Source organism: Nerophis ophidion, linkage group LG02 (genome assembly GCF_033978795.1).
Source record: "Nerophis ophidion isolate RoL-2023_Sa linkage group LG02, RoL_Noph_v1.0, whole genome shotgun sequence".
In the NCBI taxonomy this organism is placed as follows: domain Eukaryota; kingdom Metazoa; phylum Chordata; class Actinopteri; order Syngnathiformes; family Syngnathidae; genus Nerophis; species Nerophis ophidion.
Window position 1 is genome coordinate 31,870,202 of NC_084612.1, and position 4,255 is coordinate 31,874,456.

The 4,255-nt window shown below is 48.0% G+C and overlaps 1 protein-coding gene across 1 annotated transcript; it reads right to left on the bottom strand.

Annotated features, from left to right (window-relative positions):
- Window positions 1–1,974, bottom strand: LOC133539511 (uncharacterized protein K02A2.6-like). The gene has a single exon (XM_061881495.1). It carries the CDS (start codon window positions 1,716–1,718, stop codon window positions 714–716), a length of 1,005 nt encoding a protein of 334 aa, XP_061737479.1. The 5' UTR covers window positions 1,719–1,974; the 3' UTR covers window positions 1–713.
- Window positions 1,975–4,255: the final 2,281 nt, after the last annotated feature.

Genomic DNA, 4,255 nt, shown 5'->3' on the forward strand with positions numbered 1-4,255 from the left:
TCTGCAGAGAGCGGAGATCGTATAGTACACTTGAACAGTAGTACCAGGAAAACCCAAAGCGATCTGTCTGAGAGTTTGTTGTACAGCAGCTTATATACCCTGTGCCAGTAGTTATCTGATTGGTCAGTCTACTGACTGACGTCAGTTGCTAGGTGTCTCGTGTCTAGGAACCACTCTTGGTTTCCTGTTAAGTTGGTTGTTGCTCAAGCATCTGTTTCCTGTATGTGCAGTGTTTGCTTGGTTTCCTGTTAAGTTCGTTATTGCTCAAACATCTGTTTCCTGTAGGTGCAGTGTTTGGCACACTGAGCCAAATTGAGGTCAGGACGTTTCCTGTATGTTTGGTCCACTCTGAACTCTTAAACATGAGGCTTTGTACACTCATTAACACTCATTAATCCCCCTTTTGATCTCTATTAAAGAGATCACAAATCAAAACATCGTATAATATGTGAAAATTCGACTAAGTACTAATACTTAGTGACACCTCAAACTTGAGTTGTACCCGTGATGGACAGATGTATCAGGGCTCAAAGAAAGACCATGAGTACCCCAAACCAACAGAGAATAAGGAGGTCGATGGTTGTCACGATCTTCTTGGTCCCTCGACGAATCTGGTTGGTGGTTTGGCACACCACGTGTAGGAGAGGAGCGCTATTTCACCTCCTCCCACAGGGATTTTGGGTAGACTACCTCACCCTGATGCCACCAGGGGATTATTTTGCCCCTTGTTGATTTGTGGTCTTCTCCCGTTGTTGTTGTTCACGTAACTCGGTACGTGTCTCTCCCAACGTGCGTGCAGGGGCGTCCGCCGCTGCACACTGGCTCCAGTGGAACCACGTGTCTCCCTTGCCGTTCAGCCGAACAGCATGCGAGGTGCGTTCAGTTACTCGATATGGACCCGTCCACCTGGGTTCGGTCCACTTTCGCTTGAGCACCTTCAGTAGGACCCACTCTGTGCTTGGTGGAGTCGCTGTGTCTTCCTTGTTTCTCTCCCCCACCTGCTTGGCATACTCTGCAACAAGGGTTTGTAAAGCATGGAAATACTGCGTGTGGGTTAATGACTGATCATCACCTTTGATTCCAATAAGCTTGGACTGGGGCCCTGGAAACCTCCTGCCTGTGGTCAGCTCAAAGGGAGTAAAGGCCGTGCTTTGGTTTATTGAGCTTCGAACAGACATGAGGGCAAGGGGTAGCGCATCTAGCCAATTCATTTTAGTCTGTGCACAGATTTTTGCCAATTTAGATTTGAGTGTTTGGTTCATTCTTTCAACCTTTCCTTGGGATTGTGGGTGGTAGACCGAACCAAACTTGTGTTTCAACCCCAGCATTTCTTCAACCTTTTGCAGATCATGGTTTTTGAAATGTGTACCAGTATCTGATCGGATTTTCTCAGGAAAACCATGTCTGGGGATATACTGGTTTACCAAAAACTTTACCACTGTCTTACTGTCTTCCCTTTTTGTCGGGAGTACCTCTGGCCAACCTGAATACGCATCCACACATACCAACATATACCTGTACCCTTTTACTGAATTCACCATATCTGTGTAATCTATGATGATTTCTTTCCCTGTTTTCGTCTCGAGAGGGAAACGTCCAGGATGCGGTCTGACTGTTGGTCGTGCATTATACATGGTGCATTCAGGGCAAGTATGTACATGATATTTACACATATCTTTCAAAAATGGGTGCCCCCAATTTTCGAGGTTTCTCTGCATCTGTGCAGCCCCGACATGTCCCAATCCGTGCGCCTCAGTTAGTGCTATGTTTTTTATTTCAGGTGGTAGCACAATCCGTCAAAACATCCTTTAATACCTGATTAAATAGGCCAGGGGATAGAGCAAATCCCTGAGGAAGACGAGAATAGGTCAGTTGGACCCCTCGGTAGGTGAAGGCAAAAATGTTTTTACATTCTTCGGCTAGTGGTAGGCAGAAAAATGCATTAGCGAGGTCGATACAGGTGAACCATTGGTGGCGAAGATCAAGATTAGTCAACGCAACGTAAGGGTTGGGAACTGGGATGGTTTGCGTGCATAACGCAGAGTTAATGGCCCTAAGATCATGAACCATGCGATATTTACCAGTGCCCTTCTTTTCAATGGGCCATATGGGAGTGTTCCATTCCGAGGTTGTTTCTACCAACACCCCCTTTTAAAATAGACCTTCAATGGTATCTGCAATGCCGTGGGCCCAGTGGACCATAGTGAGTCAGGCCGTGAATCTAACAACAATGCTGCTTCTGGGTGATCTGTTTTCTCTCGGCCATGGTGGCGGGAGATTTGAGCGTGTTCAAGGAGAGCGTGGTCAGTGCAAGAAACCTGTATTTTGTAGCTTTGAGTTGCGGGTGAATACCACAACGAAGAGCCAACCCTCTGCCAATCAGTTTGCAGTTGTGCTGTTTTAACTATAGAACCCAGCGCTTTGGCTTGGTGCTCTGGATGTAAGGCTAAAGACACATGGGGGGAAGCCTCGTCACTCATCATGTACCACTGTAGTTGTTTTGGGGTGAGAGAAACTTCTGCCGCTACACCTATGGGAGCCACATAAATGTTATTAGTGGAAAGAGCCCAATTAGTTCCCTCTATGTCCCTGCTAAACTGTTCCTCATACCACTGTGTATCCTCTCTATCATAAAACAATGTCATATGAGGAGGGTCAGGAGGGGCCACATAGGGGTGTATTTGGGAGATCCAGGGTTTCCAAGTCAGGTAAGCCGACAGGATTCCACCTTTATCACTAGTACTGTGTAGGAGACCCCAGTAGATGTCAGCCGATCTGTCTGCAACTGGCTGAATCATGTATTGGCTTGAATGTGAAGACTCAATACTGGCGCAGGGTAGAGATGTTCCATCAGGGAATGAGACTGTTAGTCCGTCAGGCGAGCAGAGAATAGTAGCCCCCAATCGAGTCAGGAGGTCTCTCCCCAGCAGGTTGGTAGGTACCTCAGGGGAGTAGATGAAAGGATGCAACACAGTCTGAATGCCAAGCCTTGTTGTGAGAGGCTTGGTGTAAGGCAGCGTAGTAGGAACCCCAGAGAAACCCATGACTGTTATGACGTCTGATGTAAGCAGCTTCTTTTCCACAGTCTTGATAGTGGAGACGGTAGCACCGGTATCCACTAAAAAAGGCAGCAAGTCCTGATTTACTGTCACTGACAGCACCGGTTCTGCCGTAAGGTGCTGTCCAGGGCTTCTCTGTGGGGCGTGTCACTCAGTGTCTTGCCACAAGGGGAACTGTGGTGCGGGTCCTCTCCCTTGAGACTGAGGAGGGTGTGTTCCTCCCCGGTTCTGAACTCCTCCTCTCTGTGGAAACCCTCTTTGTGACTGAGCAGGGTTATATGGGCACTCCCTCACCCAATGGAAGGAGTCCCCACACAGGAAACAGCCTTGGTTTCCTCCTTGAGGCCTTCCCCCGGAAAACCCTCTCCTTCCTCCACCCCGTGGGCCTTCCCTTCCCCTATTTTGTCCTCCCCCTCTTCTGAAATGTGGCGTCCCAGACTCCTGAACGTTATCGCCGTCCCACTGCTGTACAGTTTGAGACATAACCTTGACCTGATCTTTCTTGCCCTTCTTTTTGTCGTTTAAGTCATCTCTAGCTTTGGATAGTTGTAACTTCAGTAATTGTGCCTGCAAATCTGCTTTGTCTTTCTCATCTTGTTGTGTTTTATCTTGAGCCGTGGTATGGTGATGAACGAGATGCTCCTCCCATGTACAAAGTTGACATCCTAACATGTCAGGGTTACTTTTCATGGCTGTTTGCACTGACTCAGGCACTCCACTCAGAACTGCTTGTCGGAACCACTCGGCCTGTGACCCAGTGTTACCGGGGTACTGGCCGGTTTGATTGGTTCAGGCCTCTTTGGCTTCACATAAAAACTGCCTGGGGTTTTGTTTGGGGTCCCATCTAATTTTAGGCATAACGGCTGAATTAGGCAGTGGGAAATGACTACGCATTGCAGCACCAAGAGCAGTGCATAGTTGGGTGAATCTGACCTCATCGGACAGTGTTAGAGTTTTTGCGTCCGTCTCTACATCTCTAAGATTAGTCTGGGTCATGCACCGAGCAGCAACAGCGCAGAAATCTCCCAATGCCAGAGTGTGACCGGCTGTTAAGGTGTCTAATTTATTCATCCACAGCCCTCCTCCATCGGTTACAGGAGGTAATTTATCTACCATTGCTTGCACATCACCAAAAGAGAATGGTTTATACCTGGCTACTTGTCCCTGAGCTGTGGGCACAAGTGGGTACGCAGATG

Excerpts from the sequence above, each read along its gene's own strand:
- LOC133539511 (XM_061881495.1), bottom strand. The coding sequence starts at position 1,718 with ATGCAGAGAAACCTCGAAAATTGGGGGCACCCATTTTTGAAAGATATG.